At 35.0% G+C, this 15,711-nt stretch overlaps 1 protein-coding gene across 2 annotated transcripts in view; it reads left to right on the plus strand.

The window, feature by feature from the left end:
* Positions 1 to 15,711, plus strand: part of JMY (junction mediating and regulatory protein, p53 cofactor) — a 64,368-nt gene extending 48,657 nt beyond the window's left edge. The window contains exons 7-12 of one of the 2 annotated variants that reach the window (XR_008441163.1): positions 664 to 750; positions 3,267 to 3,362; positions 4,608 to 5,154; positions 6,764 to 7,074; positions 10,371 to 11,541; positions 11,869 to 15,711. Coding sequence is in view for 1 of the 2 variants with exons in the window: in XM_054002792.1 (XP_053858767.1) it covers positions 664 to 750; positions 3,267 to 3,362; positions 4,608 to 5,154; positions 6,764 to 7,071 (1,038 nt within the window). In the remaining variant the exon portion in view is untranslated. Of the gene's footprint in view, positions 1 to 663; positions 751 to 3,266; positions 3,363 to 4,607; positions 5,155 to 6,763; positions 7,075 to 10,370 lie in introns of both variants that reach the window. The other variant, XM_054002792.1, reaches the window with a different exon arrangement.

Raw genomic sequence — 15,711 nt, forward strand, 5'->3', positions numbered from 1 at the left:
CAATTTCCTGGCCCTCAGTATCATCCAATGAAGTTGTCTATCTACTTGAAGTTTGACTGTTATCCTCTTTGTCAGCTGTTGTAAAATGGCCTAGTTTTTGTTTGTTTGTTTGTTTTTAACCTGTTCTTATTTGCAGACAGTGTAACAAATTCTTGTTTTAAACCAGATGTTAGAGATGTGAACTCAGTGTAATAAATGAACACAATGAATTGTAACAACTTTATTCCTGTCTGTGCTTGCAGATAGTACATGGAAAAGATGAACTGACATCTGTAAATGGGAAGCTGTCTATTTGCACAAACAGGAATATGTATGGTACATTCAAGAGTTAGTTATTTTCCATGGGTGCAAATACATGGGGTTAAACAAGGGCTTTATGAAGTGTTGACAGATTGGTGATTTTTGCTAGTCTTATATTGGTCCTGTAGAACAGACTTTCCAAGCAGCTGTCACTTGGATCTACTCTTTCGATAGTTAAAACTTATAGATTTGGGGCTGTCCGGCTTGTTTTTTTTTTATTTACAGTTCATTATAAGCTAAATGAACCTGTATGAAATGGGCTCTACATTTTCTATTTTCCTACCTGCCATTTGCTAAATATGACATTATGTAAATCTGTATTTAAATTGCATGCTTTATCGGTTGTATTTTGTGTCCCTGCAGGAGATATGTATTGCAAAGCATAATGAGAAGATCCAGCAGCGTCACCAGAGTGAGGAGGAGTACAAAATACACCATACTGTTCAGCTGGTAAGTTTGAGTTTTCTGCTATTGAGCTTAGCCTGTCATTAATAGCTTGTATTCCTCATTATACATTAATTAGGAGAGCATTCAGAGTGATAGCTGTTTCAAAGATGGTGTGCATCCCTGACCTTTGCACCATGGATTTTTGTGTCATATTATGCTGGCAAGGGGGAGTATATAGTTGTGTTAGGAAAATATGGGAACCAAGGAAGTAGAACAGTTCTTTATGCTAGGTTGACATTCTGAGTGTTTTGTTATGTTTATCATCATGTGCACATAGATGATTCTGAACATCTCTGAGTGCTACATCCAGTATGCTGATAGCAGTAAGGAAATCACACATATTTATTCTTGAATCCTAATAAGCTTGGTTACTACTTTTCTTCCTTCTACTAAAGCAATTACTGGAATTATGTTGTATAAACTTTTAGTTCCAGATGGATGCTCCATGATTTTTTTCATAGTCTCGTTGCAGAGAATATACCAACTGGTCTCTTACGCTGTACCTAATAGGCTTATGTTAAAGAATATTAAAATTTTGGACTAGGTCTTGGGAGCTGATATAGTATCAATATTTGATAAAGATCACTGACAAAGATGCATTGAAATCCAAGTCACTTTAATTCAGGCTTCAATTAGATTAGTGAAAGTGATTCTGTTTCATCCTTATACATTTTTAACATTGATATTTTTGTCCAGGAAGTCAGCTGCATAATTTATTTTATGGAAAGGCTACTTGTCAAAGGCAGTATGTATTGGAATATTCTTTCAAGAATTAAAACAAATTTTTTTTTTCATCAGTTCTTATAATTAGGCAGAGGAAGTTGCTGTATGGACTGCAGCCCATTTATCAATCTTACAAATAAGACTTGAAAAAGCCAAAGGATTTCATTGTCTCTCAAGTACTGCATAGCTTTATATTATGGAGTTGCCCGCTTCAGTGATATAAAGAACCTTATGCTAATATTTTGTGCTTGTGTGGAGTTTTTCTGGTAAAAATGTGACTGAAAAATTCTAGCATTATGGTAAAATAGATTTTAAATTACTGGATTTCATTAAGAATTTTGAAAAGATAACTCTTAGAAAACTTTGGAAAAGTCCAAATTTGAAACCAAATAAGAATTGCATTTTTACTATTTTACTAAAAAGTGAAACAAAGCCAAATACACAAGTCAGCCAAAACAAACAAACAAAAAAAACCCCTTGATTTTGAGATTGCTTCAGGAAAAGTTTGATCTGAATGCATATGTAACATTCAGATACAGTGATAGAACTACTTTTCTTCCTTTCTTTATGCTTCTGTTCTAACTTCTTTGCCCATTGTTCTTATTTTCTTTTACCACATGCTTCTCTTCCTCATCACCTTTTTCTGTTTTCTGTCCTTACTATTTTTCAGACATGTTCTCATCTTTCTCTCCTTAACACATCTATACTTCCTTCCTTCTAAATCACAGGAATTGGCTTTTTGTGAAGGACATCAGGCCACTAGCTGACTTATGAAAATGACAGGCAGACATTGCTTTTGTGGTGACTCAATGAGAGTAAAAGGTTCACAAAAGTGATCAGAATTTTTGATTATGAAGATACGCTTTCAAAACTAATGTTGAATGCTGTGAGTCATCTTAAGAATTAAAGCTGCTGTTTTTGCTCTGGGTTTTCGCATTGTGGTCACGTTACGTCACTTTTCCTGATAGCTTCTGAACTTGCATGCAATGAATTTCACCTTCTGGTAATTAGCTTCCATTTCCAGTACATTTGACTGAGGAGTGAGTGTTTGTTTCAAAGGTGTAGTAACTTTGCTGAAGTTGTGCAAGACAGAATGATTAGTTAAAGGGGATGTACCCAAAGGTGTGTTTTCCATAAGGTAAAATCTCTGTACAAGAAAAAACACAACTGTCCTAGCTGCAAGGAAGAGCTTCAGACCTTTTCTTAAGTGCAATTACATAAAATCAAGCTGGATTAGATAACAAAAGCCGGAGTAAATAAAAACTTATATTTACCGTTGTAAATGTAAGTGTGAAAACATTTACTTAATTTGCTCACTATTGGGTTCAAAACTTTGTGATGCTGAGTTCTGTAAATTCTCGTACTTTGTAAATACTAATACAACTTGTTTAAAATGGACAGCCTTGCAATTTGGACTGTCGTTTTGTTATTGGAATGAGGGGGAAGTGGATACTGCTTTGCTCTCTGGCTAATTTATGTAACTTTAACTCAAGGGAGCCTCTCTAAGTATAGCATTCTGTCACTTGTTATTTCTTATCTCTCAAAGTAACAGGTCTGCCAAATGTTCCTGTTAGAGATTGAAATACTTTTTTACTGAGCTTTGCATTTCTTTGAGAAAACAAACCAGGAAATATATACTATTTTTAAGGGGAAGTCAGAGGCCAAATTTTGAGGTTATATTTATTTGAGAAGCATCTTTTCAAGTAACTCTTCACATTTAGGAGAAGAATTTTTTCTAGTGAAGCCAAATAGAGCACTAGATATAATATTTACATGTTGTCCATATATTTTCTCAGAAACGAGATCAATTGCAAGATGAAGAGGACAGAAAGAGCTCCTGGGTTAGTCAGGAACGACAGAAAACCCTGGACAGACTTCGTACATTTAAGCAGGTAACAGAAGAACAGTTGTTCTTTACTGTCTGTTTCCTTTCCTGAAGAAATTCTCACTCATTCCAGTAATAGCATTTACTTTCCTATTAGTGATTCTATTTCATTGTATCATTAACTGGTGTTTGGAAATTTCACAATAATACAGGGCATTGGTGGTAACAGATTCCTCTAGCTGTTGCATTCCCAGTGCCATAATAAGCTTCTATTTACTCTTGCACCTATACCTTGTGACAAGACACTTGCACATATTCTTGAGAAGTGTAATCTAAACAGTACTTCCCACAAAGTAGAGTTTAAAGCATTGTCATCTGACATGCCCCCCTGCTGCTGATTGCTAGAATATCTGCCCCTTCTTATTATAACGGAAGAATTGCAAAGTGCATAGAAGGTGGAATAACGGGGAAGGAATAAGGAAAGGGCTGAAAGTGAAAGAAAAAAGAGGCTGTATTAATTGGTGAAGACTTTTTGTTGTATACATTAAAAAAATAAAGATATGAGGAGTTTCTTTGCTGGAAAGTTGGCTTCTTCAGCAGTATTTCAGCAGTATATTCATGTCCTTATTGTTTGCAAGGCTCTTGAATTCTGTAACTTCTGTAAATTGAAGCAAATTTACTTATTTTAACCAGCAACTGTTCATGAGCTGACTTTTTCTATTAACATGCTGATACTGTTGCAAGTTATTGCTTTAGGCCTTCCACAGTTGTACAAAAAATATTAGATCTGTCTTTCAGAAGCAGCTTAATTTTTTTGCTTTAAAAAGGCTATGGATGAAACTAATATGAAAAGACTGATAATGAGGCAGCAAATTTAAGAAGTAAATTAAGGCTGAAAATCTTCTATGTTCTCAGGATACACCTTTTGAAACAGTATAATTCACATACAAGGCCAGTGTATTAAGTCAGATTGATCTGGACTTGCAGAGGGAGCCATTGATCAGGTTTAGAAGAAGAAAGCTAGAGGGAATTGTGTATTTTAGTTTCCAGTAAAAAAACAGTTTTGAATGTGTAATCTGATTTTAGTAAGATTGTAATTCTAACCTATGTGTTTCATTGATTAGACTAATCAAATTGTGGCTTAAATAAGAATAAAAACTATGAATAATTTTTTGCATAAAGCTGGGGATATATTTGCTTTGGTTTTACATCCAGAGAGAAATGAAAATTGTTAGAAATAAAATCTAGAAGTAAAATCTAAAATAGCCCATTGCACGTGCTTAAGAAATTGTCAATACCTTATTCACTTTAGCGGTACCCTGGGCAAGTAATACTTAAATCAACCAGACTACGCCTGGCTCATGCAAGAAGAAAATGTGCAGCCAGCTCAGTGCCCTGTGTCGAGCAGCCTCAATCTTTGCCAGCAACCATACAAATCCAAGAGAAGAGTGAGGAGGTGGAATTGGAAAAAGCAGTTCAGCCTTTGCAAGTGCAGGAATCCACAAGCCTAAAACAACTTCAAGATGTCTCTTTGCCTCCTAATGTTGTTACCTCTGAACTGCCCCATGTTAGCACTTCTCCACTCAGCAGTGACCAGCTTCAGCCAGAGACTGCTACTGGAGTACAGCTTCCACCCCCTTTGCCTCCTCCACCTCCCCCTCCACCTTTGCCCTCCAAGGAAGATGCCACCAAATCCTTAGAGAAAAGTGACAGCTTTGTTAAACGTCAGAGTGTGGAGAAGGGAGTCCAGCACTCTTCTGGTGTCCCTCCAGCGCATCTGTTCGATAGCAGTCAGCTAGTCAGTGCCAAGAAGAAGCTTAAGAAGACTGGTGATCTAGAGGGTTTACAGAGGAGGAGAGGTAATGTTTTAATTTCTGCATATTTAATTTAAAATTTGTTGTTATTAATTTAAAAATTGCAATGCATATCAGTTCATCTTTTGAATTGCTCTGTAGGAAAGTGTATGCTGTGATTAATTTGTTATTAATGGGAAAGTTGTTAAATCCTTTTTAGGTGAGAGATGCTGGCAACTTGAACACTAGGGCTTTTACAACAGCATGGCACACTTGTTCAATGGGAAAACACTTGTGAAATTGAGTCTACATTATTCCATGTTAGACTGGATAGAAAATGGACCTAAATGCTGTTGAAAAGAATATTCATGTATCTACTTACTGCCAGCCCTGTAAATATTCTATGTTTCACCTGAGCATGCAGTGTTCTATTTAATAACAGGATAACAATAATTTTTATGTAGTCCTATTGTTTATTTTACTGACTTGCATTTTATCTTTCAATTTTTATAAAGCACCTATTGTGTGTGCAGTTTTATATGCATCATAATATGACAAATATAAATTCAAATCAATTATCCCTCTTAAGAATACTGTTAATGTCTGCAGCAGCACTCTATCTGCTGTTCCATATCCCCTGAGATGTTCCAAGTTTCTGAGTGGCTTCAGAAATTTGTCTCTGTATGACAGACAGGGGCATTACAGTTCGTCCTTCCTCCTTCAAATGTGCAATCTTGTATTCTTTTGTATTTGTCTTTTCATTGCGTCTTTTCTGTCTAGACCTTTAGTGGGATGGACAAAGCTTATTCCTAAATGCAAAACAGGTTTTAAAGAACATATTGTACAATGTACAAAAACAAACTGGAGATAGTTACGTATTTATAGAGAAGTGCTGCACAAATTACGTGCTGTTGTATACGAAGTGTTAAAAACTTTATTACACTTTATTATAATGCATTCTCTGGATGAAGATCTTTTCCACTCGTGGCTAAAAGTCAGAGCAAAAGTCTGATCTTTATTGTTGCGTAAAACTAGTTTCAAAATTAGTGATAAAGGAAGGATTTGCCATAAAGAACTATCTCCGACTTCTTTGTTTTCATTAATTATAAAGGAAGACAATTTTTGTAACTGTGCTGGTACTAGATGCTAACAAATACATGAACCCCAAGAAGCAGGAAAATGCATGCTCTTGCAATTGACTGTATTGCTGCTTCCCTTGCTGGCTTGTGGAAATAGTCATGCAGTAGGTAAAATTAGCCTAAAAATGCAAGTGGTAAGTATGGATCACACAGTCCAGTATGTAAGACATGTACTCATTACCTGAGTTCTAAAGTAAAAAAAGATGATGCAGTAAACACTTTCATTATGTTGAAATCCTTGCAGTTTATTTGACTTTCCTGACTGCAAACAGAAAAGCCACATTGTTCAGAAAGTTTTACTTCCTGATAGGAAGTTAAGTGTTTACAAAAATTACAATTGTTTGTATAAACCAGCTTTGACCTGGTAATAAGGAAGATTATTGAAAAGCTAAAACAGTATTGGAGCTACCATAATACTTACAATATGGAACTATTATATTAATAGTATGCAGGCACTTTTTGGTCTGTAGGAAATAAAAATTAAGACTGATGAAATTTTGTAAAAATAATACTGAAGGTCTTTTGATTTGCTGCAGTGAGTTCCCCGATGGATGAAGTGCTGGCTTCCTTGAAACGTGGTAGCTTTCACTTAAGAAAAGTTGAGCAGAGAAGTCTCCCTCCTTTTCCTGATGAAGATGATAGCAATAACATCTTGGCGCAGATCAGGAAAGGGGTGAAACTGAAGAAAGTACAGAAAGATGTTTTGAGAGAATCCTTTACAATTCTGCCTGATACTGACCCTCTGACAAGGAGCATCCATGAAGCATTGCGAAGGATTAAGGAAGCATCACCTGAGTCAGAGGATGAAGAGGAGAGTTTGCCTTGCACAGACTGGGAAAACTAACCTGTAATTAAGCTACATTTAAAGATAATATTTCTGCAACAGGTTTTTTATAACAGTAATGGCTAAACCTCAGGTTGTGCATTCTAGGAGACTTAGTAGAAATGTGACTAAACTGTCTGACATCCAGTGTGATAAAAAATGCACATATGAATTGAGTATCACTGAATTTTCAAAGAGTTTAAAGTTTATAATAAGGAAAACCTCTTTTTAGACAGCATGTTAGCCTTTTACTGTTCCAGTACTACTGCTGAATATTGACAGGACTTCTTCTGAAAAAAGCTCTATTTTATTTAGTAAATTTGAAAGGACAGTTCCCAGTTCACCTAAAAAGTTTGAAAGCAGCATAGTCACTCTGGGACATACCTTATACTTACTTGCCAATTATTTCTAGCCTTATAAAAACTGGCTATGTCTTATTTCAGACTGAGTAACTTCTAAGTGAAGGACAGTTAGGTTTGAATGCTGAACACATCAAAATCTCATGGGTTACCCTGAGTGGCTGACTTCTTGGTGGCTTGGTTTCAGTCTCTAAAATCTCTGACTTAATTGAATTTCCAGGCTCTAAACAGTAAATATACAATTGATACTTCTGCTAGTCATATGAATTCCATGAACTTGCATTAATATCAAGCTATAGTGCCTGAAAGTACAGATATCAGACTTCAGCAGATGAAATTAATGATTTCAGAGCAAACCAAAAATGGGCAAGAGATCAGTTTTCAGAATAGTTGCTGCATCAGTAGCACAAAGATACTTGTGACCTCAGCTGCAGCGTAGAGCTTCTCTGTGGTGTTTCTCTTCTGTTACTTACACATGAATGAATTTGAGTATCAATGAAGGTTCCCACTAAACCTAAAATTTGAGAAACTGGAGGTATGACAATCTGTAAAGAAATTAAAATCTGCTTAGAAAGTCTATTTAAACAGAATGGAAGACAGCTATTATTATTATTATTATTATTATTATTATTATTATTATATCCTTGCAACACAGTTATCAGTAGAAAGAAGATAACTTTTTTGAATGTTCACAATCCAGCATTTCTGCTCTGGTTAGTTGTTTCCATAGCTGGAGAGTGACTGTTGGTAAAGTGCTACAGCTGTTTAAAAACTGATCCTGACTTGGCACATTGTCTGCTGAATGTTCTTATGATTATGAAATACTGTCTCAATCTGTTACATTGGTATGGTATTTTCAAATTATAATATTACAAATTTTTGAACAGAAAAATAAATGCTGCGTTCAATTCCTCATGAACTAGCTGTTGGCCACCATAATGATTTCACACTGATAAATTATGGCTTGCTCCTTTTACTCCATACCAGATGTACTGCTAATTTTGGAGTTGAAACTCCAGGAGTGGAGATGTGCTTAACTCTTGCTGCAACTCCAAGTGAAAATAATTTTGCTTTCATGTAACTTCTTTCTATCCTTGAATATTGAAAACTCCCACTACCACAGCTCTTCAGAAATCAAGTGACAGCTATAAGAAAAGACATGTCTTGGAACTAACTTGGCTTTCTTAGTGCAATTGCAATTAGATTGCAATCTAATTTCCTAGATAACAAATCAAATTTAAACTTTGTGATTCGACTTTGATTTTAGTAAATCTATTTGACTGTTTAGGATTTTGTTTGCATTTTTTTGGCAAGATACAAAGAAATTTTCCAAGACTGACTTAATTTTATTCTTAATCAAATTGGTTGACCTCCTAAGCATTTTACATTGGAAGTGCATCTTAGAAATATTCTGTGGTCATTGCCACACAATGTAAATACATATTTTTCTCTCCTCTTTTCATCCCCATAAAAGGAGTTCAGAATGCAGGCTGAAAATCACTGTCCCTGGTTGTTGTCTCCTTTTTAGCAGTCTACATCCTGCTGAAGTCCTGTGAAATTATTTGGACCTAAAAGCAGGATTCAGTGTCAGGATTATGTGCTCCTTGTTCTTTACATATCTGGGATTTGCTTTCTCTTACCAATGTCATATTTTATTACAAAAACAACCCTGTTAGGGTTTGTTTTAGGTCATATTATTTAACACACAATAGTTTTGATTGAAAAATGGTTGCAGAGAATATCTCAGAAAATAGCTCAGAAATATCTGTACTAACAGCTCTGAAAAAACAAGGAAGGTCCTTGCTATCCAAGCACATGAAGTACTTTGGGAGAACAGAGATTGAGACAAAGCCCTTGAAAAACTCAACTGAAAAAACACTTTCCATATAGATGAGCATACCTGCTTGAAGATACAGACTGGTTTACTAGCATTCATCATACAAGAGTAAAATAATTAAAATCTGTTGTAGAAGTAGCAGGCTAGTATTTTTTATTGTAAGGTTATCCACTTAATATCATGCTTTAAGATTGACCTACTGATTTTTAACTTGTAAGTGCTACACATGCCAAAACAGTAGCATAGAGATTTTAGGTTGAAAATATGTTTACAAAAGTGTATTGGCACATATTTTATATTAATTATGCTTAATTATACATATGTCTGTATAGGCTAAGTGTAATGCAGATATTTGCCTTTCAAAATGGAGGCTAAATCTGATACAGTGATGTATATTTATTAAGTACCAAAAGTTCCTTGATATATGTGAAGGGAGTATTAGCAGTGCTCAGTGAAATGGCTTCATTAATTATTGGAGTTTGAAGACAAAACTAATAGTAACTAATTCTTGCAGGAGATCTAGTAATTTCTTGTATTGCCTGTTCTGTGAGTTAACTTCTACATAAAGTTACAACTAACCTTTTTAAGAGCAGTTCTTTCCAGATAGACACTCTGAAACATGTAAAAAGATACTGAGGCATTCTATATATTGAAGTAGCTGAGCAAGCAGTATAAATATGTAGTAGCTTCTGTATTAAAAGTACAAGAGACTACCGGTTATCAAAAGTATTCTGAGAATATCTGTGTATGAGTACATAATAGTGCACCATAGTAATACAAATAATGCAGAACCCAAGTTCCTGTCAGTGGTGGACAAAGTAACAGATAACAAGGGAGCTTTTGTTCTCTGTAGTCTCTTAATCCAGTATTTTGGGCCTCTTCAAACTCTAATCTGTGTTAACTGCCAGTAATACCAGAAGGCAAAAACAAAAGACCCGGTCATATGTGTGTTCTGGCTCCAGAGTCACTTTGTCATTACCCTGGGAGCAAAGAGCACCTTTACTCAGTACACACTGCTCAGTATATTGCATGTTAGAATTGCCTAATACGTTGAGAATACCAGAGAATATTTCTACAGCCGTTTAGCTTTTCAGATGTTCCTTTTTTTTTCTCTTCCCAAACAGGTGCTTGACAGCTACCAACGTGCAAAAAGAAACCCCAGTTGAAGATTACTTTTCTTCTGCATTTCTGAGAATTCAGAGCCAGCAGTTATGACCATCAATTCCACAGGAAGCTTTCTTTGGCAAAGAAATAGTCTTTCTTTGGCAAATAACTCAGTACATGGAAAAAAATGGCCTGAAATACTAATTTCAGGTCACTTTTTTCTTTATTTGTTCAAAAAAATTCTGGTTTGGACACAAAGCTAAGTTGTTAAGACATGCATTTTATACTATCAAGAATGCCCAATTCTTAAGCACTTTTTATATTTGCATTAGTAATGTATGGCCAGTTAAGTGAGGGGGCCATTTTGAGTTGGGAGACTACTTGCTGTTAGAGTAACTTTGGGGTTCCAAACCAGCTGTAAAATGACCCCTTCACTGCACTGAATATCTCATGTGCTTGAAAATTGAACTAAATGGCTCCCTCCAGAGAAGCTTGCTGTGTAGCAGTCTGATATTCCAGAAAGAGAATTCCTAGTTGCACTAAAGTAGCTGAAATTCAGTAACATGCAACTAAGACTTTTTCTTCTTAGCTTGAAGAAGCATATATCAGTATGAAAACCGACAAGTGACCACAGCACAATGAGAATTAAGAGTTGAATTCAGTACATATTCAAGAATGTGTTTGTTTCCATCATGATGCATTTAGCAAGACATACTGCAGCACCTTTTTAGGTCATGTTTAGTCTGACATCTTTTTAAAGTAGACATTTTCATGCTTTTTTAAAATATTTAGCTACGCTGAACCAAGTTAGTTATACTTTTATCATTTGTTATAAGAAGCAATATTTTGTAATTTCATACTTAAAAATATTTTTCTCTTTTGGTTTAAAATGGTTTTTGATTAATCTAAGCAGCCTTCTTTAAAAAGATTAAAGCACTTAAGCATTCTGATAATTGAGTTGTGAAAATCATGCTATTCTTGCTGGTTTTCATTATTCCCTTTAGTGGCTGCGACAATGTTTGTATTTCATACCCAAAAGCCTACTGGCTGAAAAAAGTTTCTCTTGGTTCTGACTGTTTTATTTTTAAAGGAGAGTTACAACTTCCTCTGCAGTGAATACTTCGGAGTAGTCCTAAACCTCATGACTAATGGCTGCAGGCAGCTACTCTTATGATACCACAGTACCAAGAGGTATGTCAATACAGAGATACAAGTAGCCTTGTACCACCTTAAAACCTCATGTGGTATTAAAAATCAGCCCATTACACTTCTAGGAAAGCTGAATTTTCACGAGCATTTTATTTTTACTAGTGTAACATACACTGTGTCTGAGAAATACACAGTCCCTGTCCTTTGTGTTGTGTGGTCCATTCACTGTTCCTTTTTTGACAGATAAACTACTATATGGGGATCTGGGTTCTTTTAAGTGGAGTTACTCATTGCTGCTGTCGTGTAATGGAACACGTACTGTGTTAACATTTATAACAGGGGATTTCATGTCTTGCCGTTTACTTACAGAGAGCGGAGCAGGAGACCTTACCTTAGCAATAGGCTGTGTAATCTAAAGGAACCTCAGCTCTGGGACCCTTCATTCTATTGAAGATGTTTTGCTGTGGCTGTCCAAAAATTAAAGCTCTGTCAAACATCTCGAGAGGATTTTCTTAACCATGTTGCCTTACTTATAAAGTTGATTTTCAAAGCACCTGCAAGCAGTGTTACTGTAGAATTGTATAGATTTTGCTGTATTAGTTGCCAGGTCTCTATTTTTCAGCTGTGTGAAACACCTGATACTGGCTTTCCACAGGCCTAAAACTACATGATGCTTTTTTCTTAAACTTATTCTCTACATTCTGTGTTACATGGTATGGTTGCAAGCTGTCTGATGCTGTGTTCATGTAGCAATAGCAGGACTTTCAAGGTTCATCATAATCATTTGACACTGCCTATACCATCAGCTGTTTTGTTCTACATTTGTTTGTACTTTCAGCCACACCACACATTAAAACCAAGGTAATCTAATTAATTTTTGGCTGTAGCAAAAAACAGAACTTTGATATAGAAGGGTAATACACACTATACTTTTCATCTGAACCCTAGTGCTAAATTAAACAAGCAACTTTTATGTTCATTTTTTCCTATTTTCCAGCCTGTGGTTTCATTCCTTGGAGTATGCATACGGAACACTAGCAAAATTTCAAGCCAAGGAAAAATAGTGTAATTTTAAAGTATTTGTGCAGTGGTTCCCTTGCACAGCACATTAGTCTGCAATTTACCACTGTGTTATCTAAATAGCTCCATGCTGTACTCTACTACAGTTTTCAGATATGTTTGCCATGTGATCTGTCATCTTTGCCTTGAAAAATGTGTGCATGATTGATGAAAATTACTCTTCTTAATCTGTTTCATATTTAGCTGAAATCTTAGATTTCTGTAGTAGCTTAGTCTCAGTAGAAATGGAGTTCTCATATGAGCATGTATTTTATGGGCACACAAAAAGTAGTGGTTATGCTGAGCATAGCAGTATGTATCAGTTCAAAACTGCCATCTTCTGTGTGGAAAATTAATGGGTTTTATTCCCACATCCTTCTCAAAAATTAAAACAAAACCAAAACCTGAATATAAATTTCCATGAGTCACTAGATGTCACAATTTCACATAATTTTTACTTTGATATAAAAATTGTGCATATGTAGTGTACACAGGCTAATGCATAATAGGTACCATCCTCTGCCATCTGAAATTTTCCAGTGGGATGGCTACTGCAGAAGAAGGGGAAAGTTTAGTATATTTACAAGAAACTTAGGGAAATTATGACAGTCCTGCGTTGAGGTCAGTTCTTCCACAGCTGAGAAAAGCTGTAATAATTGTGTTGGTCCGTAAGAAATCTTGGCAAGCATCACTAAGGAAAAACACGTAAACATGCGCAAGGAAAGAGAGCCTCCATAAAAAGACCTATTGATATTTTTCATTTTATTGTTGTGGCTGCATTGTTCTGTTGCTAGTTATTTATCTTAAGTAGTTTGTCAGCTTTTGGGCTTTTTCTATTTTTTAGAAACTTTTTTTCAAATTAAAAGTTTTACTATGGTATAACTGATCCAGTGAAGTAAAGATTTGGGATGCATAATGTTTATTGTACAAATGCTTATGTAAGGACTGAAAAACCTTTTATGAGTGGGAACAAGAAACTAAATACTCAGTTTCTACTAAAATAACCAAAATGTAAAGTAAACAGCAATAGTCTTGTTCAGAAATTGAATTTGTATCAACAAGAATTTCATGTTCTCATTCACAGAGGTTCCAGATCCTTTACAAATTACCAATACTCTTACTCACTTTACTGTATTTTCATGTTAGTTATCTGTCTAGGGTAGATGAAGGCTTTTTTTTATTCTTTTCAAACATCACTTCTAAGTTTTGCCTGGTTTTGTTTGTTTTTTTTTTTTTTAAATCTGACAGTCTGCATTCTACACCAGACACTTGTAAAATAAATTAGTATGATTATATATTGTGTACTTTGTGACTGAATTGGGGATAGAACTCAACATACTTCACTACATTATTTGTAAAGAATCATTTTGAGTATAAGCACTATATTCTGTACTGTTTAATAATAAAGTAATGATAGATGCATTACTGAAGATGCAACTTATTGAGGAGGCAGAAACATTATTGGTTAATGTTACCCTTATTCCATTTGTTGCACTGAATTTCAGGAGTGTAATTTGTAAATCAAGTTTGCTCATGTGTGTAATCAGATTTTATTTTCATTGTAATGCTTATGTAATTAAATTACCTGGATGTATTTCTGGTAATGATTTCATAAGCATGGACAATATGTTGTTGATGTTTCGCACTACAGAATTAATGTTAAGAACAAGAAAAGCTTCTTGCAAAGAAAAGGAGTAACAGAAGCACCTTACTGGGAGAGCATGTTGCATGATTTCAGTCTTCTTGGAGCTGACAGTAGGTCATCCTAAACTTGACTGCAAATTGCTCTTTGGTGTAATAAGCACATCAACATACTGCTATCAATGCTACCAACACAATGGCTATTTCTAACCTATAAATATACTGTAATTTAAGTTTTCCTACAAAGTGAATTTATATTTAATTGCTGCCTAATAATAAATACTTAGAATTTTTAGGACGGTCAAGGAAGGGAGGGTGGGCATGCCAGTATGTTTGTGAGAGGGGCTGTTGCATATATGGGTCTTTGTACTTCCCATTCAGTTCAACTGTTAATCCAAAACTCACAGCTCTGGCTTTGGTGAATCTGCAACCTGACATTTATGTATTTTTATTGTGATTCAGGTCTTCTATATTCTGTGGCTCAGAGCTTCAGAATTTGACAGAAAAGGTCATCTTTCCATTCTCAAATGTGAATGCTCTGTACCTCTAATATGGAAAATGACCAAGCAATGAATTTTATTCTGCTGAGTTTTTAATATTAATGTGTAAACCATTATCTAAAGCTCATTAACCAGCAGTGTGTCCATTGAAAACAAGTAGAAAGGATGAAGACCATTTTGGTGCATATAATCCAAACTCTGCAGAGACTTTATTCCAGAGACTGTCACCTATCCAGGAATTAGTTTGCCATAAACTGGCTTGATTTTCAGCATATAAACATAGTTTTTACTTCTAAATTGGTAAATAGGTGTTGGGCATTGGGGATATCCACTTAACATCTTCCAGCATATTGTTGCTGTTGGTGTATGTTTTGAACTTTTAAGTGTATACAAATACATCATCATGAAAGGAAAGCTAAAGAAATACAGATGGCTGTAAGTTGTCTTACATGAATGAAGCCAGTGAAGCTTAATGAAATTAACTTCTTTCTTAAGCCTGTAGAATAAATAAGAAAGAATGAAAACAAAATTTCCATTCACTAGCTTTGTGCAATATTATCATTAGACTAAGACACTACTAGCACATTGTGCTTGGCTTTAAGAAAGTTCTTTAATTCCATTATATTCAAAAGGACATATTAAATGCATATTTTATTGTAAACAATTCTGCAAATTTACTATGCCTGAAAATGCTCAAAGTTATTAAGTATTAAGCACAAGTATGTTTAAAAAAAAAGTTTAAGAACTAAACAAAGATTTCTAGCAATACCTAGAAACTAAAAAAAGTTTTAATTGTCTGCTTCTTGGTCTTTTTTCTTTAGTGCAGCTTTTCTGCAGTGCAAGTTTATTGATTGCTGTGTATTTCATGGGGTTTTATTATCATGATTCAGAAATTTAAACCTGTCCGCAAAGTACTGCATTCACCTTATTGTACATGCAATGTAACATCATACTCACAGTTTTGGTGCTTTAAAATTATTCCTCTTTTCTTTATTAAAGGATATTTATTTGA

Source organism: Vidua macroura, chromosome Z (genome assembly GCF_024509145.1).
Source record: "Vidua macroura isolate BioBank_ID:100142 chromosome Z, ASM2450914v1, whole genome shotgun sequence".
NCBI classification, from domain to species: domain Eukaryota; kingdom Metazoa; phylum Chordata; class Aves; order Passeriformes; family Viduidae; genus Vidua; species Vidua macroura.